Source organism: Anser cygnoides, chromosome 1, assembly GCF_040182565.1.
Source record: "Anser cygnoides isolate HZ-2024a breed goose chromosome 1, Taihu_goose_T2T_genome, whole genome shotgun sequence".
In the NCBI taxonomy this organism is placed as follows: Eukaryota; Metazoa; Chordata; class Aves; order Anseriformes; family Anatidae; genus Anser; species Anser cygnoides.
In genome coordinates this window covers 143,155,070-143,180,122 of record NC_089873.1, presented here as the reverse complement: position 1 = coordinate 143,180,122, position 25,053 = coordinate 143,155,070, and the positions used below count along the sequence as shown (strand labels likewise).

The window sequence follows — 25,053 nt, the reverse complement described above, 5'->3', positions numbered from 1 at the left end:
ACAGTGTGGCAGGTTAAATGCTATATAGCCGAATGCAAGTAGCTTGAACTAAGAATTGTTGAAACTGATGGCACAAACAAACAAATTGTTGAAACTGATGGCTCTGAGTGAACTGTAATCGGTAAAAGGGCAGCTCAGAGAGCATTGGCCTGATCTTTATTCCTTATCACAGAGCTTGCAGTTGCTTTCTCTCAGCACGAGCAGCATTTTTTCATCTAGAAAATCCCATTCTGCGCTTCTTCTCTTTGTTCACTTGTTACCAAATTAAAATCCTATTAAACTGCACACCTGCAGTGGGTTTATCTGCAGAGCACTGTGCTGTAGCTTTTAATCCAATTCCACGCCTCTGTACCATACAATATACAGCAAAGAGAGGCTGAGGGAACACTGCTTGTAGCTCTGCCGGCAGAGAGCAAATCAAACACTTTCATTTGTTAAAAAGGAAGGAAAAAAAAAAAAGGAAATAATTAACTACTTCACTTAAATGAATGGTAGGTGTTCATCTGAGTGCTCTGAGTAATCCAGGATACAGAGATCAAGATCAAGATCAAAATCATTAACTGAAATGATCAAAAATAAGAATAAAGTCCCTGCTTAAATTCAGTGGCAAAACTTCCACTGATTTTAAGAAAGACAAAATTTCAGCACGGAAAAGAAGTCCCTGGGACGGGGGAGAGATGGGACCGGGATTATTTGTTTTGGAAGAGAATAGACACATATATAGCAGACATTATACACATTATAGCAGACACATAAAGTGCGAATGATGTATCAGAAAGTATTTGTGTCCTCCTATCAGACCTTTGCCACCCTATGAGGAAATGTACTGTGTATCTCCTCCTGTTGGGCTAACACATGTAAAATTAGGTGGGGTATCTGCAAAAAAAGAGAAGGTTCAGCAGGAAAGTAGAGAAAAGACTTTTATTTAATGAAGGGAGAGAAGACTTTTTCATTAATGAAGGGAGAAACAATGATTTACAGTCCCTAAAATGAAAACATTCATGTTTCTTTTCTAACTTTCAGGTCATCCAGGTGATTTGGAAGACAAAATAGCTATAATTTTCATTAAGTTGGATCTTGCTGTTGGAAGGGAAGCAGTTACTACTCAGAGATGGACAGAATTTTTCTTTTAGTTTTACCTCCCATGGTCAGGTAATTTTCAGAGAAAATCAGCCTGACTTTTGAAAATACTTTATAAGGATAGACCATTCTTGTTTCTGATATAATTTTAAGAAATACTATTTTCAATCTCTTAAAGTTAAGATCTTTTTCTGTAAATACTAAATGCAAAACTGTGCTAGTAAGATGGTTACTTTAAGTTGTCAAGTGATTTCATTATTTGAGTTTATTTGAATAAAACTTCAGAATAAAAAGGTGAAACATTTGTGTTTTGTTTTTATTCCTTGTACTTATCAGTTATCAGTGTACTTACTGTTATCAGTGAAGCTGGAGACCCACGTGAAGTCATTGTGGTAAATTTATCTGGAAGCTGCAGAATAGATTAATGACCCTGGATCAATGCTGTTTTGTGTCTACAGTACATAGTTTAAAACTGATACTTATCACATATAGAATTTAGCACTGATTTACACATCTTGAAAAAATCCTGCTTTGCTTCCCACTTCTGCAGGATACAAGAGTCAATATCTCAGGCATAATTGTATTAACTAAAATAAAATAGGTTGTGTATAACATTATTGATTTGTTTATGTCAGAAACTAAGTTGTTTGAACTTGCTCTACAAGTGGAGTACAAGCAAAGAATCTCTACAGAGAAACCCTGGAATAAATTCATGTGAAATAGTAAATATAGAGTATGAAATTTGTATTGCACCTGCAGCAGATTGCATGAGGAAATGGACTAATGGTCATGTGAGAAACACCAGAGAATTGAGATTTTTAAAAAAAAAAAAGTTTTGAAGAGCATGTCTTCTTATTTCAAGAAGGGATAACTCCTTCGTTATTTTAAGAAGTGATGTTTCCTGAACTAGAGAAAAGCACTCCTGAGGAGCTTATCAAATTTTCACTCATTTTGTTTTTGCAAATCTTTATTTTCTCTTTGCATCTACACTCCTCAGCTCAAGCACCGAAGTGGGAATCAATATATAAAAGAGTGGTATCACAGCATATGCAGTCAGGACCACGTGCTAAAGGCACAGTAGCAGCATATTCAATTTTACTTGTAAGATTAAGTGTTTGGTGGTGAAATCATATTCACTGGAAAAGTATCTTCACAATCTGAAAAATTAATTTCAGCCTTAAGGCACGTTATACCTGTTTTCACTATTCCTTCAGGTTATTATGCTGAAGATTAAAAAATAATAATAATAATAATAAACACAGCAGAAAATATGTTAGAATACTCAAAATTTCAGTCCATTTTTATTCAAGATTAGTTATGCAGCATCTTCTCATGAGGCGATCAAGCAGCAGACCAACGTGGTGACCTGTCCTTCACAGGTATAGATGGTGAGGTCTGATAGATGCACCTGGGAGCCTTGTGAAAGGCAGAGTCTCCTGTGAGATCTGTTCCTCCCTGTCTCCTGCTGAACCTGCACTCCTTCAATAACCTGCACTGGGACCACCGGGGAGGTGGTGGGGTCACCGTCCCTGGGGGTGTTCAAGGAAAAGTTGGATGTGGTGCTTAGGGACATGGTTTAGTGGGTGACATTGGTGGTAGGGGGATGGTTGGACCAGATGATCCTGGAGGTCTTTTCCAACCTTAATGATTCTATGAATGCAGTGAAAGGTTACGAGGACAGGTTTTGTATCATTGTGCACTTGCCCTGCTGTACCAAAGGAGTCTCCTGCCAAGCCCAGGGGAGCAGTGATGCCAAGGCACCCCTTACAGAGCAGGTCCATTATGCAAACCCAACACACATCCCAGTCTTCACCTCACGAAGACCTCCTCCCCTACCAGCCACCTCACTGAGTAGCATCTCCGCGTACTTCCACACCGAAGCGAGCTCCACGAGCCCTCCCTCCCTCACATTTGGGATCTCGCCGTCGCTCGCCCCCGGCATCCCAAGGCAGCAGCTTGTCCCCCAGGGCAGGCGGCGGGGAGGGCTCGGGGGGCGCTGCGGGCGGGTGCAGCCGCAGAAGATGTCGGCGTGGTGGCCGCGGTGGTGGTGGTGGCTGCCGGGGCTGCTGTGGGGCGGCGCGGGGGGCTACGTGGTGGTCAGCTCGGTGTCCTGGCCGCTGCCCGAGGCGGCGGCGGGCGAGCTGCACAGCTCCTCCACCGAGGAGGCGCTGCCCGCCCTGCTGGAGGAGCCGGGCGGGCTGTGGGAGCAGAGCTTCCCCGCCTCGGCTTACCGGGAGGACGCGGGGCCGGCGGCGAGGCGCCCGAGGCAGGGGGTCGCCCCGACCGCCATGTTCTCCTACCGGCGGCACGGCCGCGCCGCCGCCGCCGCCCGCTTCCTCGCCCGCCACAACGCCTGGGGCTTCGTGGCCGCCCACGGAAAGGTACGGGGACGGGGGGGGGAGACCCCCGGGGCTGGGGAGCGGGGGGAGCCCGGGACCCGCACTACGGTGTCCGCCCTCCTCCGGAGCCTGGCCGCGGGCTGCCCGGGGCGCCCCCCCGCAGCCGGGGCTGGGGCAGGTTGGTGAGGTGCGTACCTGCTGACGGGGGGCCCGCCGTGCCTCGTCAGGTCGTCGGAGGGCCTGGTAAATCGGGAGAGATCAACTCCTCGGTTAAATCACAAAACCCTTGGTTTAGGCTCTCGGCAGGTTGCAGCCTTAGCGGGCTCTGCAGTTACCTGTGGCTAATTACAGCGCGCAAAAGCCCGAGCCGCGATACAGTTTGTGGCTGCTGAGGGGGTGTTGTGCGCCGAGTGTTGGGTTACGCCGTCTGTGATCACAGTTCTTCTACAAAGCCCACTCTAAATTAGCCATTCATTAAAAAAAAACGAGAATTTTTAAGCAGTGCGAACATGTCCTGCGATACAACTGACAGCTACTGCTTTTTTACCTGGTGACTCTTAGTAACAAACAGGTGTTTGTAGTTTCTGCATTATCCAGCTTCATTGGAACTTAAAATGTTCCTACTAGCATGCACGAGGACCATTTATAAATACCATGAACTTTCCAATTGTAAAGGCGTATAAACATCTGCAATCCAAGTAATAACAGCATCGAGGGTTTTCTTATTAACTACTTGTACTTAATTTGATTTTGCTGTAAAGGATTTACCGGTTACATTGAATTAATATATTGACTGATAATTTTACTATTTAACATCTAATTGACCATGAAGAAATACATGAAGACTTCAAAAATAATAATTCAGTAAGTATCTCTCCTTGCGATTTGTAATGGGATGAAAGGCATAGTAAAAACATAAATCGTTACAGGGAGTATTAATGTTTGTCCCTGCTGGGTAAGGACGTTCTCGCATGCGCTATATCCATCGTTAGGTATTTACACAACTCAGTGACTGGGAGGGAACTTGCTGAGGACTTGGCTCCTCGCTGCGTGGCGGGACGGGTTGGTGGCTGCCACCCCTCCCAGGGCAGAGGTTCCCTCCCAGGCGGCCGAGTTGACGTGCAGTCTGACTTTAAACACAATTGTAGCTGAAATGCCTTCCCCCCTCTCTTGGCAAACTGATGGAATCACATTCTGAATCATGTCTAAAAGGGGAGGCAAAATTGGAGTAAAAAGCAGGCTGAATCGAGGCTCACTTAGGATCTGTTTCCTTTTTGCTTTGAGAGAAGGTAGCAGCACTGTTTTGGAGTAAACATTTCTTGATGCTGACGGCATTTTTAACTTGGTAGTTCCTTTAAGCTCAGTGGAAACAGAAATCTTCCCTATTGTCTGTTAGACAGGACTGGAGACAAGGAAATAGAGGAGATACCTGTTTTCACAAAAGCATGATAGAGAGATCTAATTTAGGAGGTGGTCTGTCTCATGATGACAACAGAAAGCAGGAGACTGAGCAGTTGGGGATTGCTGTCCTTTCTGCTAGAACCCTTCAGGAAATCCCCAACACTGTGAACTGTCTACATGCAAACATGCCAATGACTGCTTTTTTGGATTTTGCAGATCCGAGGTATGCCCTTTGGGAACTGTTTGCTTATCAGTGACGGTCCTGTCAATAACAGCACTGGAATCCCTTTCTTCTACGTGACACCGAAGGATAATGTTGTGGCGGATCTCCTGAAGGATCCTGTGGCCTCTCTGACCCTGCCAGAGGCGGATGGAAATTTCTGCAGGTAACGAAATGTTGTATGTCCAGTACTAGCTTTGGTGAGAACAAACACAGACCTCAGAATGAAACAGTGACAGCTTTGTGCTGGCTCTCCACCTTCACTGTCCTGTTCTTATTTTTGGCTCTCACCGTCAGCTACAAGCTCCTCCTTGGGTTTGTTTTGCAGTAAGTTGCCCCAGTAAAACATCTTAAAGAAAAGCAGAAGTATCACTTAAGTAGTATCGTTTAAGTATCAACATCAACAGCTGGAGAGGCCTTCAACTTGCACATTAGCATGGCCAAACTTTGATCTCTTTTTGGAGGTATTGACATAACATCCAGGTGTTTGAGATCCAATTATAGGCCTCAGCAACCTAGTCAATAAAGTCAGTAGAGTTTCAAGGGCTTTTGAAGTCAAGGTGAAGCAGACACCCTTGCTCTGATGAGCAGCTCTGGAGGCCCTGGTGGTTGCCTTGGTGGAGCTGTAGCTCTCCAGGATCAAGAAGAGAATCTCAGGCACAAGTTACACTCGTGCCACTCAGTCACTCAGTTTCTATCTCTTCAGAGAGACAGCTGAATATGGTATCATCATAAATTTTTGTCTCCTTGTGTACTGTAAACAATAGGCAAATGATCCCTCACATAAAGGACGCTAGGTCTGTAGCCAGCCCCAGGTTCGCCTCTCCAGAGACAGCATGATGAAAAGATGAGTTCTTTCCTCCTTACCATGTGTACAATGAGGAACTCTAGATCACCGAAGTGTTACATGTGTAAAGTGTATGTATGCAAACTCGAAGACAATACAATTTTCCCCGCCATGCTTGTCTCCTTGGAAAAGACATGTCTGCGCCATATGTTTGTTTACAGTCAAACGTGTGGCAGACTTGGCTGGGTCGGCCTCGTGTGAAGTGTTATTTCCAACGGCCTCTTTACGTGACGAGGTAGGTGACACCGAAACTCTGTCAGACGGGACTCCATTAGCAAAGCAGATCTTAGCTGATACTCCGAGGAAATAGATAGAAGAACTGGTGACTAGAGGCTGCCTCAGAAAGAAATGAGACTGGAAGTGTTTACCTCAACTTAAGGTCCTCTTTGGGGGAAGAGAGTTTTGTCTCAAGAACCAGACCCCAGACTTACCCCAAGACAACCCCCAGCTGGGTCATCTCAAATTTCAAGCCTGCAAGCTGAAAAGAACACTGGAAAAAGAGCAGTGAATGGCAAATACAAAGGTATTTACTGCTTCTCCTGTCTGTCTCCAGAATATACTATTCGTTTTCTTAAGAGTTATGTGGTGGTAAAACAAAATGTTACTTAGTCCTCAGCAGTAAGAGTGACTTCAGGCTGACATCCCATTCCTGAGGAATGCAAGGCTCTTCCAACGTCACCTCCAGTATGTACCCTTCATCACAGCATTTATTAAGGTAATTCAGCTTTGAGTGGATGAGAAGGTCAACAGAGTGGTGAAGCTACGATGAGAAGGGTTCTGTTTGTTTATTAAAATGATTTCATTAAATATTTTGAATTAACCATTTCAAACTGTAATTAAATTTATCAGCTCTTTAGTAAAGGGCTAATGAAGCTTATTCCTGCCTTCTGAGCTTTTTCACTGAATCAAATAATGAGCTGAATATCTAGATCAGGTGCTTAAAAATGTAAGCTAAGCCCTGTGTCCTAGCACCTACATGGATGTCCTGTTTTCAGAGGCTCAGAGCAGCTTCCATTAATGATGGCTGCTGGTGATGAGCACTTCTGAAAGTTAGACACCCATTTAGGCACCAAAGTGTGGCCTTTCATCCCTGACTTTAAACATCTGCTTTTGAAAGTCGTTGCCTTTCATATTTTAGCAACACTGCTGCCTGATTTACCTGTTTGGAAAGAGCCTGTTCACCAGCAAAAGAGAAATGATTCATGATTTATAGAAGTATGAAAATCAGACACATCACAACCTTTCAAGAATATTTATTCACTGTTTTCCTATTAAGCATCTATTAATTTCCCGAACAACCCCCTGTTGTTTAACGTGCCAGAAGACCCTGCAGTTTGCACGGCGGCACTCTGGGCACTGCCAGGCAGCTAACCCCCTATTCCCAAGACAGCTGAGGCCACGCTAATTACCAGTGGCCACATCCCTGCACTCCCTCCTTCCCTAGGACTGGTCACATGCTGCCTCCGTCCTTCTCTTACATCAGCTCTGGGATTTGTCTGACCTCGAGCTGAAAGAGGATTAACCCAGTGATGGCAATCACATTTTCTGCTGGTCCTTCTGCCCGTCCATCCCATACCTGGTGCTGCTCCCGGCCAGCCAGTCCCACCCCTCCTGTGGCCATCGAGGGGGCTGCTTTATCTCTGTAACCTACCAGAAACCTCTTCCCTTTTTTGCTGGATTAGGTTTCTGCTGGGTTAGCAACTTGCAGCAGCTCTCCAAAAGCCAGAGGAGCACAAAGGAGAGGAGAGAGGAGAAGGTGAGGGAAAATATGACACCCCCATTCTAGCATGTAACCATACTCTAAATATTGAGCTCACTGCTGAACTGAGTACAGAGATTTGGAGTCAAATCACTGCTCTTTGCATTATTTATTTTGTCATTACGTTCAGTTTGGTTTTCATTATTTCTGGAGTTCTCGTCTGCCACAGACGTTGGTTGGCATTAAAGGAAAAAAATATCAGATAAAGAGAGTGAAAAGCTGGGGCATTTGGTGAGCTGCTGTTTGCATTTTTGATAGCTAGGAAAGTGAGAAGGCTTTGGGGCCGTCTCACAGTCAGCAAGCATGTGGGCACTGGGAGTTTAACTTTCTTCTTTCCCTCCCCTATGTAACCAGGGTCAGAAATGAGTTTACATTTTAAGCTAGGAGAGCAACCTCACAGGGAACATCCACAGCGCAGGGCTTCGTGTGGTGGCTTAGCTTTTGTCCAGCAGGTTTCTTTCTCTTCTTTACTCAGGCTAAACGAGAGGCAAGACCTGTTATTCTGGCAGACCTCGGACTGTGCTAGGTATTAAGACAGCATCTGTGGAGATTTTGTCACAAAGGGAAGTGTCATCTATAGATGGTTTTAATACCAGAATTTTCTCTGGGGCAAGGGCAACGTTAATTGTTTTGATTCCAAAATAAGTATGCAGAATAGCTAAACGAATAATGCTCTACGTGAGAAAGTTCGCGTCCTTGTACGCCAGCAATGAATTTGGCCCTGCAGCCTGTTTTCATGTAGAATTTTGGTAGAATTTCGTTATTAACCTACTCTGAGTTGTAAGAATTAAAATAACTGAAAACTGTCTGATGCCCGTAGTCAATGCTCCGTAGTCAATGCTCTTGGGAGCACTTGGCACTCTCCTGAAAAATGCTTCTGACCTACTGCATACAAAAGAAATCTCTGGCCTTTAGAAAGAAAACACAGCTGACATTTCAATAGTCTTGTATCTAATCAAGTGGCCTGTGTGCCTGTACATCAGTTTGATATTAAGTTTATTTAGTAGCGAATTTCATTTGTTTTGTTTCAGAACATACTCAAGTTTCAAACCTGGACAATAAATATTCCCACCTGTGGGGCTGTGAGGAATAACGGGTGGCCTTTTTGGTTTTCCAGCCTTAATGTTTAATCAGCTGGAGAGAAAATTTGAAAAGCCCCAGCTAGTACAAAACCAACTTTTAATAACGGAAGAAAGAGAGCGGCGATGCATCGCAATAGGCGGCAGTTGCAGGACATTATGCTGTTGCAGCTACAGCCTGGATTCCTCATCTCTGACCCAGAGATTTCCATTTCCCAGAGGGAGACAAGCTGCGCCTCTCTGCAGACACCCTCTGATGCTCGGTCTACAGAGAGGGTTAGTTAGCAACTGATCTGACGGCTGATAAATGGATAATAGAGGCAAGAAAAATTAAATGGTTCAGGGCTATAAATAGACTACGCTGGCATGCCCATTGCACATAAAAACTGAAAAGATTGAGTCCTATTCTTACAGATTTCAGAGGGAACGAGACTGAACCCTGCACTAAAGAATAGAGGGGCTATTGTTCTGAATGAATTTCCCAACACACAAGCTGCTCAGAGGATCTCTCTTTCCAAGTAAGCTCCTGGGCCTGCCTCATTACAGCTTCAGTCTGGAAAACAGGCAATTAATTTTAAACATGTGTCGTCTCCTTGACATCAGGTTCAGCACGTTCATAGGGACCAACTAAATGCAGCTTTCCTAGAGGAGGAACAGTTACATGACTGCCATGAACTGATTTTCACACAAGGGGAAAAGAAAGAAAAGTGATGAGCTGTAGGGCCAGTCCGTATGTTTGTTTTCCTTTCTGTTAACCTGAGGATGGTGTTTCAAATCCACTCTGCAGACTGGGAGTGATTCTGAGTGACCCAGATGCCTCTGCTGTTTTACGACCTGCATCAGGGTTGGCTCCTTCAGAGCCCTTCTACCCACCGCGTTTCAGCTACTGCTCGAGGTAGCTGATCAGCACGAGCAGGCTAAGGCATCTCCAGCGTTTCTGGACAGCAGCAGGCCACAGGAAGGACTGCTAGAGGAGAGTGCTTCAGCAGGTGAGGGTCCCTTCTGCGTGCTTGGTCGCTGGCATGCACAAATTTCTAACTTTATTCCTAGGCAATCCTGAGAGGCAGACAGACCCGCAATGGGTGGCAGGTGCAACCTCTGAGGAGTCTGTTGGCCACCCAACGTTTATCTGCCTCTGGGCACTGTCTGTTAATGCAAGGATGAATATAACAAAGAAATTTGGCGTTGTGCCTTCACACAAGGAGAAATTATGCGTGCAGAAGACAAAGGCTGAATCCAGACATCCATCCCTCGTTTTTTGAGGAGTTGAGATCCACCTCCTATTTCTGTGGCAGACACATTTCTATTTCTGGTATTTATATTGGTCCTCTTTAGTCATATGCAAATAATTATGTCAGTAGCAGTTACTGAAAAATCTGTATTTAAAAATTCAGGAAGATACCAAATTAGAAAGTCAAATATGAAACCTACTATCATCATGACCCAATGCACACAATACAGCTCTAAATTACTGTTTTTTTTTTCCTTGTATGCTTAAATAACCAACTTCCCAAAATCCCTGTCTGGAGCACTAATATGTGTTTCTCTGAGTTTGCTTACAGAAATAGCTGATGCTGTGATTCTTTTTTTTTTTTTTTTCTGTGAATTGTCTGTGGTTAAACTATATAAAACCTTCCTGGCTGAAACGTACAGTTCAGCTAAAGAAATGAGTTGTTATTGTCGACGAAGATAGACAAAGAGACTGACTTCATGTAATAAATTATAATTAAAACATTCTAGAAATTATTATCTTCTAGGAACAGCAGAATGACTTAAAACATTCAAACAGGTAGGCTATGAATACCGACTCACTAAAATGCAGAAGAGCCACTGTACCAGCACTCTTCAGTTCCCAAGACAGCTCTTCCAAAAGCCAAGATGTCTTTTAACCATCTTTGCTGGCTCTCAGACATGGCTGATAAAGATATTCTTGTCAAAGTCAGAGCAGGGCAGGATGAAACTGCTCAGCCATATCCAGCTGAAGGCCAGCAACAGCTTTTCAGATTATGAAATTGCTTTCAGCGGAGATTTTGTTTGACGTTCATGCCACGCAGATTAGCAGCACCGATACACTCCGTCTGCCTCAGAGACTCCAGCGGTTAATGAAGAGAAAATAAAATGAATGAGAAGGATAACTAGCTTTTCAAAATTAATCAAATTTAATAATCAAAATTATATGCAGTCTACAGTAGTTTTCAGAGGACGTAGCATTTCCTCCATTCCTTCATGTAAATGGACAAAAAAAAGGACAAAAAATCCTATGATGCCATACTAGTTACTTTCTAGCTATTTCCTATTTTGGGGCAGGGTGAACAGGGGTCCTTTACAGGGTGACAGAGTGCCTGCCTTGTGTCAGTGGGAGGCAGCAGGGCTTAGCTGTGCCAGCAGCAAGTGCATCCTCAGCCAGTCCCCACCTCCAAATGGCATGGCTTCGTATGGCCATGGCTGCCGCTGCAGGAGGGGTGAGGATGTGTGGACACCCATTGCCCTTACGCCACATACGAGGTGCTTTAAAGTAGCAAGAGTAGAAATAAGGCTTTCTTCTTGGCTCTTGGCTCTCCCTTTCTGCAATAGGAGAAAGCTCTTTCCCAGCTTCTTCTCTCTTCTGTTCTGCTCAGAAGTAGAAAAGTAATGTTTTTTCATGGAATGGTGGAAGGTCCTGTCTCCTCAGGGGAGAGGAGGAAAAGGATGGCAGCTCTTCCACGGGAAAAGCAGGCTGGGAAAGAAGAGAGAGATTCCCATCCATAGGCCTCTGCTTCCTCCCCCAGTCCCTGGAGTATCACTGAGCCCTCCCACCTTCTTCCTAGCAATTCCTTCTCAGGGACACTGACTCTCCTTCTTGAATGATTCCTGAACTCTTCTTTTGCTTTTACTGCTGCTGATCTGTGCCAGATCTGTTTCAGCTCACTAATGGACTGCAGAGGCCAAGGATGTAGATGAATATCCAGCAAAACCAGGGGACAGAGCATCGACAGTCAAAGCAGAGATCAAGAGATCTCAGCTGCAGAAGGGAGTCCTAACAAAGTCCCAACATCTTCACCTTGCGAGCCAATTTAACTGCATCAGCCTGAAGTATACATTCATCACACCTGCACTTAGATGGTTTTGGTGCAGGAACCTTCTAATTAAAATCTATGAGATGGCTAGTGTAATAAACAATTTAATGAGTAGGTGGCAGTCTTTACCCTGAACCACTCTTGAACCATGACTTAGAAAGTGCAGAAGTGCTATGCAGTAGAATAAGTGGGGTGTGTTCATCATCAGCGTGCTCCCCATCATTGTCAGGAAACATACTTCACTTGGACACAGGCTCGTCCATAAGCTCAGCAACGCTGGCACCTTGGTAAGGTGGCACTCTGTAGGCCAGCTGCAAATGCAGCTCGCTGTCTAACTCCACGTGCCCAGAAGAGACAAGTGCCCAGACTGGATCAGACTTTGCATACGTAGTTTGCTCACCAAGCAGAGGAATGGAGATGATCAATTTTCTCTTCACAAATCAGATGAATAATTAAGAGAACCTCTCTTAATGCATCGTGTTCTTATAAAATGCATAAGCTGAATCCTCTCCCATTGTCATCTGGCTTCAGTTGATTTCTGCAACAAAGTGTATATATTTCATATAAGCATAAATAAATAAATGTGTTCCCTATTGATTTGTCTCCTACTACAGTTCCCTACTTTCTCTTCCCCTCAGTTCACTCTTACCGTAGCCTTCATGAAATCCTCTCCAGGGCTACAGAGGACCTGATTCTCTGCCCAGGGCCTTAGAAGCCATTGAGGGTTTCCTCCCCCATGTCCCCAGTCAGTAGTGCATAAATTTTATGTAAAGCCGTTTCTGCACACCTGCTTCTCCTTGTGCCAAACAAGATAAAACGAACCCAAGGACTGAGAGCTGAATATATATTTATTTAGACAGAAGGCAATAAAGAACTAGTAAATGCATGACTAGACCTCAACAGATGTGAAGGAGGACTATTTTAGTAAATACACCAATTTATCCCTGATATCCCTGTAATGTCTTTAGTAAAAACATGAGCTATATCCCTTTACTCCTAGGAAACAAAGCCTGTGTTTAGATTAGTTACACCAGTAGCACCAATGAAAATTCAAGACCTGTTCACAATACAGTTAGAAGTGATTTAACTATTAGAAGTACTTTTAGAAGTAACCTTAGGGATCCTTGATGGTTTAGAAAGTATAAAAGTTATCACACGTTATTAAGGAAATCCTATGCCAAAAATGATGAAGAAACAGATTTACTTCAGAATACGAAGGGCTCCTTTGATAAAGAAAATACTAATGGTAATGTAAGATTAGAACGCAAGGTCACTATTCTGAAACAGAAAACCCACGATAAGAGCCAGTGCTAAATGCAAAGCCAACAAAGTAATAACACAGTGTACTAGATTCAAATGTATCGTCGTCCTTGCTGAGCTCTTCCAAAACTTCATCTTGCATGTTTTTAACAAGTAATTTGTTTGCCTTATTTCCCAGAAAAATAAACTTCTGTTGTGCAGAATTCAGTCCGAACAACTTTTACTGGGAACGACAGTATTGTGTGTGTCAATTAGTGTAACACCCTGACTCGTGAGAGAGTAGCATACAGAAAACTGCAAACAAAAGGAGTCAGGAAAATAAATAAATAAATAAATAAAATGAAAAGATTCCAGATATGGCTGTATTGTCATCAGCTAAACATGCGGAGAGCAGTTTTTCCTGTAAATCAGGGAAGAGCCACATCTGACACTCCTATCAGGTGAAAAACCTCTCGACAACGGAAGGCAGCATCCACAACCCAGGAGCAGCGGTGCCAAGCCAAGTCAATTGCCTACTCAAAAATCGGCAAGTATGCTTGTAGAATAAATGAGTACTTGCACAGAAAGATCGAGTAATTCTCATCTGAGAAGGCGTCAAACCAAAATGTCTCACTGCTCCTGACCACGCCCGAATTTATCTGCTTGATCCGCTCTGTGAAACGAAGCATCCTTTAATAACGATCCCTTTCTAGTTCCTCCCTGAAAGTAATTAGCACCATCTTACCTAGGAGCTGTACCAGACAAAGGCGGTTGCAGGTACTCGTGCTTCTCCCAGCTTTCAGTTGTTTATGGCACTGTTAGGCTCTGGAGGAAGTGGTTTCATACACAGAGATAAAGGGTTATCAGTTGAAAACAAGCGCCTGAACTGCAGCTTTGCTAGGGAGAAGTCCCCTTCTGTATTTTTGAGACTGATACAGTACTGAGATTAAGCACGAAACAGCAGTAGGTCAGGATGACTCAAATGGACTTTAAGACTCTGCACTGCCCTAGCTGCTGGACTTGCAGGTCCTGATCTGTGTGTGGGATCAGCTCATCCTTCTGCTGTAGGCGAGCTGATTCCCACGTAGAGTGCCTTTCAGTGGACAGCTTATCCCACTTCCAAAGTGGAGGAAGCCACCTTCATCTGAAACCATAAAAAGGGGCAGTTCTGCCCCTCCCCTGTGTCTCTGTGCAGGACAGGATCCTGCCCCCTTGGCATGAGCTCTGGGAATTTAAAGTTGTGGGAAATTGTTCCCTCTTTTTTAAAAAGCGGGTTACTTTTCTGCTTCGAGGCACCCCACGGAGTGGTACCCTGCAGCCTGCACAGTGCCAGAGCCAGCTGTTATGTCAGGTCACCTTTAACCTGAAACATCACAAAGCACAGTTTTATCTGTAGCTTCATCTGGTCTTAAATGGCAGCTTGTTCCCATCACACATGACCATCTCCTCCCTCGTTTTACTCAAAATGATCCTGATATTTATTCTCGTTTTGATGGGTCGGTTGCCCGAGGGATCATGCAGACCGAACGGCCCCGCAGCACCCAAACAAGAGAAGTGAGAGGAAGCACGGGTGTCGCTGGGGCACGGAGCCGCAATGCTTGGGACAGGACAGGCTCGGACCACTGTAAGCAGGATGTGAAACTGCATCGTCAGCATGCGGTAGGAGCTTGATCTACAGCACGCCAAGGCGGCCGTGTAGACAAGTTTCTACTGCAAATATACACTGGGAGAATTAAACCCAGTGTCCGGGCAGGCAATGTGAATTTTCAGGTACGCAGAACACCATTTACTGCTTCATAGTAATAACAAAAAAATGTACTGGAGAAAATCAGACCGTTATTTATTGATGCGAACAAAAAGACTGAGCTTGATCCTTGGGGGCCGCCCTTCCTCCCATGCGGTGTGGTAGAGGAAAAAGAGTATGAGTGGAGTTTGTCCAGACATCGTTACGCTGAGCACCACCTTCAGAGAACGGCAGCTCCAGACCGAACAGGATGCTGAAAAAACATCCCAGAGATGATGTGACTGCAAATGGCTCTTTGGAGCTCGGGCTACAGACTGTGCCAAGTGCTTACTGGGCATAGCCGAGTATCAATCAGCCTGTTGTATTTCCTTGCGTATTTCTGTTCCTGGGCCTATCTATAAAAGCAGACACTTTATCCAGTAAGCTGCACAGTCTTTCATAACCATCTGTGGGGAATCTGCAGGTGTTAAATTAGCTGCAGGAGGATGCCCATATGTTTCCTGCATGCAATAGTCACATATTGAGAGTTAAAAAAAAAATAAAAGCCACTACAGATTGCACACAGTTGAGGCTAAAGGGCTCGAGCAGAGATCTTTACGTAAAATTGCACACAGATGAGATGTAATTTACTGTGATTCGCTGCTTCAGATTAAAACAAGGAGAACAAGAAATGCAATCTTTGTTTCCTAATGTAGTTTTCGGGGCTTATGTTCTCACATGGGGACACAGTCCTGGGCTATGCTGAGCAGTCTCAATGTGCTGGCAATGGACTTTGGGGCTGCTCAGCATGTCTCAGGATCAGGCCACTGCAGTCATTGCCTGAAACTTTTTTGCAATTTGTCAGTTTACTCATGATTTATATCATTGTATTGTAAACCTTGGAGTCAGCAGTTGTCCCACAGCTACTAATGGGAGTTATTTATTAATACTGTATAGAAAGAGCCAAAAAGCAACAAGTACCTACCCTGTCTCAGTTTGAAGGATGAAGGCAGTTGATTTTTTTTTAATAGACTTTACTTGACTCTTTGTGTGTGTGTGAAGAAAAGCAATGTAAAGCAGTTGAAAAATGGGTAAAAATGAACAAGAACTGAGTTTCCAGGGTAGGCAGAAAGAAAAATTACATGCAAATACATATACACATACTTATTAATCATCTCACTAATTCTCTTCAGAATCCTGAATTCAGGACTGTACGTAGGTCTGGAAAAACTGCCATTTTCACATTTTAAAATTATATATATTAATGCAGTTTTTAAGAGCATGAATTAAGATTAAGCAAATCTCTACAGTAGAGGTCTTTCAGGTGAGTATTTCTTCAACAGCCTCCCTGAATGTTGCAGCTGAGTGTAGAAAAGACCTGCACGGTTGGAGAAAATATTGCAGCTTTTATATTTGTATTTCTCAAAAGCAAAGAAGATAAGCTATTACACATGAGCATTTTTCTCTGTGCACAGAAAAAATGTAGTCGATCCGGAGGATCCAAGGTGCGCCAGACTGACTCTCACAGGACAGATGGTCACGGTGCCTCCAGAGGAAACGGAATTTGCCAAGCAAGCAATGTTTTCTAGGTCTGTATGTGATATGCATATAGTATCGTACAACCTGCAGTTTTGAGACTAATACATAGATGCAGCCATTTGGTACAGAAAATCTGAGAAGCAACAAGCCTGATCTTTACTTTGGGGCCACGGAGTATGTTGACTCCTGTGTTGCCTGGAACTACAGGCAGAGCTTTGCAAGCTCCTTTTAACCGTTGAGGTAACGAAGTGTGGAAACACAGTTGGTAAATGTTAAGACTCCAGTAGACCATGTGTTTTGTAATCGTGGCTGCGAGGAGAGATTCCATAAATACAGGGTGCGTTTGTCAAGTGGGACACTACATGTAGTAATCCATCCCACCTCAGGACAAGTAGTACTCATTATCCACAGCCCCCTAACAAGAGACAGAGCAGAGCTCTGCTGCCTTCGGGCACCATGTCACACCCATTTGCAGGATGAAGCCTGTGGGCTTCTGTGAGGCCAGACCTCATGGTTTGGAAACAAAATTCATCAGCTCTCATCTCCTGGAAACTTCGCAATGTAAAAATGAAACAATTTGTACCCTGCTTCCCAGCACTGCAGTTCTTGACACCTTCAAATCAGCTACACTGGAGAATAAATGAGTGTGCTGCCAGGGCAGGCCCAAGAGAAGAGGCAGAAATACAGGACGTGAAGGCTGTAACAGACGGTAGCTTGAAGAGACTGTGCCCCACCTGCTAGCTGGTTTTATGACCTCTCCTGACATACCACCACAACTGCTACCGAAGCCATAACGTTTACAGAACACAGTCTCCTGTGAACAGATACAAGCACAACCATAACACCATCCACCCCACACCCAGGGTGTGCCCCTACACCCTCCAGTGGGACCCGTTTTTATCAGTGTAACAGGCATCAAAAGCCTGAACCTTAGTTGGGACATACACCTCCAACACTGGCTGACAGGGATGATCCTCCAGGCCATACCTTGCCCAGTGAATCAAATACTGCGGGGAAACTGGGATGTGCTGGGAACCAGCATGGCCCAGACGCAATGTTCTCTCTGGCCTGCTGGGAGGGATCTGGGCGAACAGGTTTTAAGAGGGAGACATGAACAACAGGGGCAATCCTGAGAGAATGAGGAAGCTGCAAACAAAATGGCGGGCCAACTCAGTTGTATACAGGCCCAGGTAATGGCGGTCGAGCACAGGAAGAGGGCCGCACTGAACGAACATGTTCACAGGACAACCAAACGCAGTCCCCAGCTGCAATGTCCAGCATCCATCTGCGTCGTGTCTGTAAGCAGCCTTTGCTTTTTTCAGATGCTCTGGAAGAAATAAATGTATATGCTGCAACTGTTGGATGGAGTCCTCAGGGCAAAACCCCTGGGCAGCTGCCAGAGAAGCTGGGTGGTCACAGGGATGACAGTGGCCGACTGTGTGGAAGAGCAGACACTGCTGTTAGAGGCAAATGTGGCCAGTACTATCAGAGAGACCCAGTCATCCTGGTGGTAATTAATAGAACAAAAGAGGTACTGCTCCAGGATCTGGTTCACCAGCTTCGCTGCAGGTGGAAAGACTGAGCTGCACCCCCAGCAGGCCCATAAGCTGCTTCCAGAAGTAGGATGTGAGCCTCGACCTGTCTACACACCATCCAGCAGGCCATGGTGCTAGAACAAAAATAACTTCATTTTGAATGACTCCTCTGGATACCTGTGAGACACCGGCAAATCTGCAGTAAAATCAACTAATTTAATATGGCTGTACAGGAATTGGTAAAGATTTCATTAGTCTCTGCAGCCTTCACATTGGTGTCTTGGCCTGGGTGCAGATACTGCATCCCTGATAACCTGTACATAGCCTCAAGCCTCCATCCTCCTTCTTTACAAAAAATAAAGGGGCACCAAGGGGGGAAGTGGAGTATTGAATAAAACTCTGAGTTAAACTACCCTCAATATAAGCCTTCAAAGCCACCATCTCTGGTGGGCCTCCATCTCTGGTGGACCACCATCTTCTGGAGCCAAAGGGAGAGGAGCATCTGGGAACAGATCAACAGAAAAATCATATATCCAATGGGGGGTAATGTCAGTGTTTGCCTTTGGTCAAAAACATGCAAAACAACATTCTGTCAGCAACACCCCTGAGATGCCGACGGGGGGGCTCAAGAGATGCTGACAGGGTGACAGAGAGTTCCTGGAGCCCCTCCGTCAATAGCAAAAAATGGGACCAGGGACAGATGGGTGTTGTATTGGCACACAAACCTTTTCTACAAACTTTGCAGAAATTGGATTATTACCTGAGCCAGGGTCCACCAGTGCCTCAGCAGCAGCTGCTCAGCCATTGGTGAGCAGAAGTGAGACTGACATGGTGGGACCACCGGCGTCAGCAGTGGCCAGACCCATTTCCTAACACGGTAGCAGGTGCTCAGAAGGACATCTCAGAGTGGGAAATCCCCAAAGGTCATCAAATCAACTGCCTCCTCTGCAGAGTCCTCTGCAGGGGGAGAGGACTTCCCCCTGCAACAAGTGGCCAGGCTGAGGTGGTCAGTAGGATGCTGAGCTGGGGCAGAGTCCAGCCAGCACAGGAGCTGCTACACCTCAGACTTCCAATGGCAGCCTACAAGTGTGCCAGCCTCCAGGCTATCTTGCTGTGGAGAGGCCGTGGTTACAGAGAGGTAGCAAAGGGTCACCCCCCAGTTCAGCTCCGATGACCTGCACACACGCACAGGAGACCCACCAAGTATTTGGCCACACTCTGCCTCTACTGGCGCATACTGAGCAGGGAGTTAAAAGCATGGTGGAAACATGGAGTGCCCCAAAGAAGTCCATCGACTTTGCAAGCAAGGAGGCAAAATCATCCAAAACCCGATCTCCTTGAGCACACAAGGACCAAGCCCACTGCAAGGCCTTGCTTCCAAACAGGACAAAGAAAGCCAACCTTTACACGTTCACCGGGAAAGCTAATATTTCAACTCTGCAAGAAAACTTCCATGAGAAATTCAAAAAGAGAGGGATCAGCATCCCCAGAATAGTGGGGAGGGAGGGAACGAGCAGGCTTGGGGGAGAAACCCCCACCACGTGAAGGAATAGCAATGGGGGAGAACAGCGAGGTGGCACAGCACCTCCCTTCTCCAGAGCCTCCAGGCAGTGACAGAGCTGCTGTGTCAAGGCTTGAGTCTTCTCTCATGTCTTACCCAGTAATGGTCCCAGCTCTTGTGAACACTGTGACTCGACCTGTTGTATCTGATCCATACACCACTGCTGAGCTCCCACAGCATCCCCTGCAGACACACCTGGGGGGGATTGGGGACCAGGCACCTCCAGCCAGCACTACTGGTGGGGATGGTCTCGTTGAGCTAGTGGTAAGGGGAGGCCCAAGAGATGAGACAGAAATACAGGATGAGAAGGTTCTAGCAGGTGATAGCTCGAAGGAACCGTGCTGTGCCTGCTAGCTGGTTTTATTAATTCTCCTGACACACCACGACTGTTACCAAAGATGTAATATTTACAGAACACAGTCTCCTTTGAACAGGTACAAACACGACCCTGACACATGTTCAGAGAATCTCCTCTACTGGAGACCAAACAACATCTGCCTTTAAAGATGAGGTTCTGTGACAGGGGAAGATATTGTTCACTGACTGCCTTAAGCTGTAGTTCTTGCCAGACAGAGGTGTGGAACATCATCAACCTTATTTCAAGGCAAGGCAAAAAACATGACTGGTGGTGACTCTCAGATCTCAGGTTTCATTCTGGATGAGCACACTAGACTAAAGAAAAAAAGCAGACTAGGCATGTAATTTGGCACATCTTTTATTTATTCTTTTTTGTCCTTCCAGGCACCCAGTGATAAGAAAGTGGCCTCGTAGCTATGAGTGGTTCTTCATGAAAATGAACATTGAGCACATCTGGCTTCAGAGCTGGTATGGAGGAGTTTCTGCCATTCCAGTAGAAGAGTATTTAAAAGCAGCTCCAAGTAAAGCTTGACTGAACGGGCTTTGAGAGAGAGATCTTCTGAGTTTCCTTTCCAAACACTGTTAAAATTTCATGCTGGATGGTTACTTTACAGTGATTTTTTTTTTGTTTGTTTGCTTTCCACAAGGCTTCAAAATAGCTCTGTCTTACATGGAACAGAGTGAAAATAACCAACACAGACTTTCAAATTATAAGTGAGAGGTGGCACTAGCCCAACCCTGCAATGTACAAACACGTCATTTCAAACAGGCAATATATCACCTTGAACACTGCTTACAAATGCTTTGTATCTGCTTGTTTGGGCTTTTTTTTTTTTGTTCCTTTGCACCCAATGGGAAACTATAGTACGTGCTAACTATAATGTTCTGATTTACAGAAAAAGCAAATTGCCTATTCAGAACCCTCTATGTATTGTGGAAGTATTACTGCTGCTTGGTCTCTCATTTTAGAAGTATTCTAAGCTAAGCCTAATAGCTGCAACTTTAGATATTTAAGTTGGTAAAAATATTGTACTAAGGCTGTCCTCATTTGCCACCTTATATTTTCTACATGTATTTTCCCCCAATTATCTAATTTGATATTTTGCTTGGAAATTGAGTCAAAAGGCTCCAAAGACTCTTTTTGTGGAAAAAATGCAAGCAGCTAAAAAAACACAGCTTCAGCATAACTTGTCTTTTACTGCCACAAAGCTGGTTAAACATGTTAAGGGACAAAAACAGATCAGGCTCACAAGAATTATCCCAATACAACTATAAACATCCTTACTTAAAGAATTTAAATATAATTTAATGTTCTCAGCTAGCCTGTTCCTGTTATGAGACACAAAAAGTAATTCAATAGCTTGTAGTCCCGAATTTTTTGCACCCCATCTCCAGCCACCGCTTTATTTTTAACTAATTTGTGCAACTGACTTTTGTAAACCCTCACCAACTCATCTAGGGGTGGAGCTACTCCATTAACTCTGTTTTCTCACCAAGGTTTAAAGCATTTGTTCATGAATTTACTTTTTAAAGTAGCCTAAAGATAGATACTTCAGATCATGAAAATACTTTTTCTAGTGTGGAAAGTGCAAACCTGGTTGCAAACACACTATGCATGTGATCATACCAAAAGAATTCAAATCGGTATTATTAATCTTCAGCCGTTTCTCTAGATGTCCTGGTAATCTTACTCTGCAATTCCTAGGGGTGTCACAGTAAAAAAGGTCCAATGGCTAATTGTCCAAGTCATGACACAATTTGAAAAATTATATGGCTGTTCTCCCTGTTAGGTTAAGAGACAGACTGAGGTGGCTTTGCTGTGCATCCCTGGGAGGGAAGCAGAGCCCTGGGCACCACCCCACACCAAGGCAGGCATGAGGAGTGTGAGTTTCTCGGCGAGCGACCTGAGCTTTTACAGGTTAATCCCCAGACAGAGCTCCCAGGCAGCTCAAGGAGCTGCGACCAGCTGGAAGCCAATTAACTGTAGCTGAGATTATTTTGGTTCACGCATGAAGAGAGAGCGTCATTCCCTCAGCAGAGCTGGGCAACACGCTGTTTGAACTTCCAAGGGCTGCTTAGACCTTGGGTTCAAGCTCCAGGCATCACCACCATTCCTAGTATTCTGCAAGAACTGAAGGAAAATGTGGGGGGAAGGCTTTATTTAGACATTCGCTAAGCCTTTTGTTTTCCTGTCTCATTGCCAGTGCGTCTGTTAGCAGTGCAGATCTTTTGCAGAGGTAATTATGCAAGAGGAGGTAGTGTCCTGCCTGAATCTGTTTCCTTTATTTTCTTGGCAGATGAGCAAGCAGCATTCTCCCATACGATTTTGGCCCTAAATCTGGTACCATGTACTACTGAAGCAAAATGGCTGGCCCTGTACAGATGTATAGAATGCCATTAAGTGAAATCCTCCTGAATTCATGTATTTTTTCCATGGAGGTCTTTCTCCACTATGGAACAAACACTTTAACAGACACTTTGTGTGTAGAGTATTTGGCCCTGGAAGGGAATCTCCACAGGTGTAAACTACACATTTCTGTGCAATTTAATTATACAGTTTATCATCCTAGTTCACTACTGTTCCCAGAGAAACCTGAACTAATCTTATTTTCCCCCCTCCATGCCCCAAACACACAGATTGAGCAAATCTAGTGTAGGAGCTTGATGTTTAAACAGGCTGAAGAACAGGGTAGGAATTTTAGAGATGTTAACTACACTTTCATTTTCACTTGCATTCTTAGACAGCTCGATAACAGAAACATGGTCCTACCGTATACTATCCACTACTTATTAACATTCTGGCCTTAAAGCAGTGAGGCGTACGAAAAAAAATTCACAGATCTGTAACTGTTTAAGAAGTCAGTGTACTCTAAGAAAGGTTTTGGATTTACTGTACACTGCTTGCTATCTGCTGTTTCCCTGCACACTTAGATTAATTGGAGTAGCTACTGTATTATAAATTGACACATTCATCAAGCAGCTTTTCTGTACGGACAAGCCTTGAGACTTCTGACAGCCTCAGAACATGAAACGGCAATGGCATGTAAAGTGACAAAAGGGGCTTCATAAAGAAATGCTGTCGTAAATCACCTGCTCTCATTTCATGCTTTCTTCTCCCAAAGAATATCTTCCATAACGGTTCTTGAAAGTCTGTAGAAATTCATCAAAAATATGAGCTGCAGATTTTGAGTGGAATTTTCTGGAGCACAAAAAGGGAGAACATAGTCAATAGTTTGTTTAACTGGGCATTACATTATTAATTATATACTGCTTCCAAGTTTTTTTAAAGTGGCAAATGTCTCGAGTGATATTGATCATCACATGCCCGGTGATGTTTGTTAAAGCTTTTAATTCAAAGAGTGTTATCAAGATAGCATAATAAAGACCGTATTTCCTTGAGACTGCAAAGGGTCTCATCTTGCTTCAGCTCAAGTTGATAGCAAAACTCCTATTTATTTATTGTGCTTTGATTACTAGATCAAGGAAACATTTTTAGAAAAGTTCTTGATAAGCCCTAATGAACTTAATAAACATTTCAACTAGTTGATGTGCAATTTATTGCCACGTGTTCTGTATTTTAGTTATTTCTGTAGCTTCCCCAAAAACACTTGTTGTGCAATGCATATTATTTAAAACTTTAGCTGTGGTTTTGCAATATTTAAGAGATGCATTTAATCATGTCTGTATATTAGCTGAAAAAAAAAAAGGAAGATAAAGTTCTGAAACTTAGGTTCAAATTTCTTGCTAATTTGTGCAAACATCATGCATGCACAGGACTGAAGCACGGCTAGCTTTAACTGCTGTTCTAATTTAGCCAAAGAACACTCCATTACTGATGAAATTTTCATTATCTAGTTGGATGAAATTCAGTATGTCTTGTTTCTGGATGTGTACTGCAATCTGCAACGTATTTTGATTTCTAAAGATATTGAATGTTGTTAACAAAATGCCTATCAAGGGACAAAACGCAAATAAAACAGATTTCAAAGGGGAACAGAGGTTAGAATGTCCTTACGTCTGCAGTACACTATTAGCTTGAGTAACTGACCTTTTGTTGACAGCCATTAGAATTTCTGTCTGATCTGAACATCTGCTTTTTTCAGTTTTCCTGAACCAAGCTAATTTCTTCCGAAGTACTTCTGGGAATTGAGACTCTGATCTGTCTTGGTGTAGCTTAGTTTTTCTCTAGGGAGAAACATCTAGCCAGGCACCTTTTATCTTTCCTTCGTCTTCTCATTGCTATCAGCTCTGCAGTCAGCATGGCAGTTAATTGTTGTTCTTAACGTTTGCTGTTCCTTTCAGCTCTGAGACTGAACCCACACCTATCAGGTGTGCATTAATGGTGTTTTGGAAATTTCCTAAGTGCTATTTCTTCCTCTGCTAGCCTTGGTCTTACAAGTTCTTGTTACAGCTTGTTCTTTTCTGTCTGCTTTCCTCTGGAAGTTATCTTAGGCCAAGGCTGACAATTTACCTTTTCATCTTGCCTTCCCACACTATCTCCTTTAAAGAAAATTCAAGCTCCCCCATTAAAATCTCCACAATCAAAAAAAGGGTATGGGAAACAGCCTGTGTTCCTATTTACACCTTGCAGTCTTGTCAATTGGTTGGTCTTCCTTCCGTGTGAAGATCAGGACAAAAGCTTCCTAACCTGTACAAATCACAGTCAACATCATTTTCCTGTTTCGAGTGACTCCATACTCTTAAAAGAACATTTCTGTAGCTGTTCATTTTTACTAACTATTTTTACTTTTACCCCATTTCTGAGGTGTTATCTGTTCTGATTACAGTCTTCCACTTTTTTTTTTCCAAAAAAATCTCTCTTGAACTACATTTTTTTGGACTCACTAAAAATACCGTCACTTTTTTCAATCTGCTTTTTGCCAAACACTGAATTCTCACTCCTTCCAATTCCTGTCACTTGATGGTTTTCAACACTGTTCAGCCTTTAGCTGTCTCTGCTCTGCCACTGACTCCATTTACCCTTTCCCATCTAACATGCTCTTGCTCTTCTATTCCCTTATCCTCTTTTCCTTGTTATTTTCTTCATCAACTCCAATTTTGCTGTTTGGATTCCTTCTCCCCAGTCTTTTTGCTCCATGGATGTGTCTTGGCTGTCATCTTGACTTTGCTACTTTGATCTTCTCACAATGCTCAGCGCCTTTGGAGAGAGCCCTAGGACTTCACTGCCAAGTATGTGGGGAGAATGCTCGAGTTACTTGAAAGAATACTTTAGGTCTGAAGATTTTTTTTTACCGGATTTATTTTAACATCGACTCTGCAACAGAACTTGGAGCATCATGGCCTTGATGCTGACAGAG

The 25,053-nt window shown here is 44.0% G+C and overlaps 2 protein-coding genes across 4 annotated transcripts in view; both read left to right on the top strand.

Moving 5' to 3' along the window:
- The window catches only part of RFX8 (regulatory factor X8), a 30,975-nt gene extending 29,617 nt beyond the window's left edge, over positions 1 to 1,358 (top strand). For all 3 annotated transcript variants that reach the window (XM_048049027.2, XM_066984292.1, XM_048049026.2), the window contains one exon: positions 1,024 to 1,358. Coding sequence is in view for 1 of the 3 variants with exons in the window: in XM_066984292.1 (XP_066840393.1) it covers positions 1,024 to 1,133 (110 nt within the window). In the remaining 2 variants the exon portion in view is untranslated. The remainder of the gene's footprint in view (positions 1 to 1,023) is intronic.
- Positions 1,359 to 2,911: 1,553 nt separating this feature from the next.
- On the top strand, positions 2,912 to 23,729 carry CREG2 (cellular repressor of E1A stimulated genes 2). Its single transcript, XM_048049029.2, has 4 exons — positions 2,912 to 3,461; positions 5,037 to 5,206; positions 16,219 to 16,332; positions 20,120 to 23,729. The coding sequence occupies exons 1-4, from the start codon at positions 3,102 to 3,104 to the stop codon at positions 20,265 to 20,267; spliced, it is 792 nt and encodes a 263-aa protein (XP_047904986.1). The 5' UTR covers positions 2,912 to 3,101; the 3' UTR covers positions 20,268 to 23,729.
- Positions 23,730 to 25,053: the final 1,324 nt, after the last annotated feature.

What these genes read in the sequence shown, in the direction of transcription:
- CREG2 (XM_048049029.2), top strand. Translation starts at nt 3,102, where the DNA reads ATGTCGGCGTGGTGGCCGCGGTGGTGGTGGTGGCTGCCGGGGCTGCTG. An exon ending in GCGGATGGAAATTTCTGCAG is followed by an intron (nt 5,207 to 16,218) that starts GTAACGAAATGT and finishes CTCTGTGCACAG; the next exon opens with AAAAAATGTAGTCGATCCGG. An exon ending in AAGCAAGCAATGTTTTCTAG is followed by an intron (nt 16,333 to 20,119) that starts GTCTGTATGTGA and finishes TTGTCCTTCCAG; the next exon opens with GCACCCAGTGATAAGAAAGT.